The 956-nt window shown below is 64.6% G+C and overlaps 1 protein-coding gene across 1 annotated transcript in view; it reads left to right on the top strand.

The window, feature by feature from the left end:
* Positions 1-956, top strand: part of LOC102039737 (interferon regulatory factor 5) — an 8,368-nt gene that overhangs the window by 2,338 nt on the left and 5,074 nt on the right. The window contains exon 2 of the mRNA XM_014311201.1: positions 132-355. Coding sequence (XP_014166676.1) covers positions 132-355 — 224 coding nt within the window. The remainder of the gene's footprint in view (positions 1-131; positions 356-956) is intronic.

Here is a 956-nt window from a genome sequence, read left to right as displayed (position 1 = left end):
ACCACCGGAGCAGCTCCGGTGTGGGCAGTTCTGAGGCTCCCTCTCATGGCCACTGCCACGAGGTGATCCGGAGATTTATTCCGGTTTCTTTTTCCGGAAAAATACCGAGTGAGGAGTGTGAATTGTGCCAGGCGGGGAGGAAACCCCAACCCAGCGGAGCACCAGCGTATCCGGGAATGCATCGGCAGCAGCACCGGTTTGGGGCGGAAGGAACGACTGCAGGATGACCCAAACCCCGAGGTTTCCCCCCATTTTGTCCCCGTGACCAAACCCCCCTTTTCCCAGAATCCCCGCCGAGATGCTCCATCCATGCTGCCGCTCACCCGCCCAGGATCCCGCTGCGGAGAAGCCCCCAGTGAGGCCGCAGCAGATCCCCCCGGGGTCCTGGGGACACATCCCTTCAGCACCCCATAACCGGTGCCTTGGGTGCGTTTCCCCATCCGGGATCAGCCCCTGGCCTGCTGCCAGCCTCACACAGGCTGCAGCTGTCCCTCGGGATCAGCTGGGATCCCGGGAAAAGCACGGACAGGGCAAGAACAGGCAGAGCGGTGGGACAAGCTGCCGAGCAGTCAGTGATCCAGCCGGGAATCCAGCCGGGAATCCGCCTGCTCCGCTCCTACCCCCTACTCACAGGGGTCTGAGCCTCTTCCCTGGGAATCCACCGGGATCTGAGCTTCTCTTCTCCCGGGAATCCGCGGAGCTCTGCTCCCCCACCACCACCCTGAATCCAGTGGGATCCGCTCCTTCCTCCGAGCGCTCCCTGGGATCTGCGCTCCCCTCCAGAAAGCCCCGCTCCCGTTCCCAGCGGTCGCACCGGGATCGGGGCGAAAAATAACATTAAACCCCTGAGATGTGCGAGTCAAACGGGGCGAGAGTGGCCCAAGCCCGCCGGGGCCCCCGAGTCCCCTCCGTCCCCCCGGGGACATGCCGACACCGGCACCGCCGGGGGCACATCC

This window comes from Geospiza fortis, unplaced genomic scaffold (assembly GCF_000277835.1).
Source record: "Geospiza fortis unplaced genomic scaffold, GeoFor_1.0 scaffold30, whole genome shotgun sequence".
Classification (NCBI taxonomy): domain Eukaryota; kingdom Metazoa; phylum Chordata; class Aves; order Passeriformes; family Thraupidae; genus Geospiza; species Geospiza fortis.
This window is presented reverse-complemented; position numbering and strand designations above follow the sequence as displayed.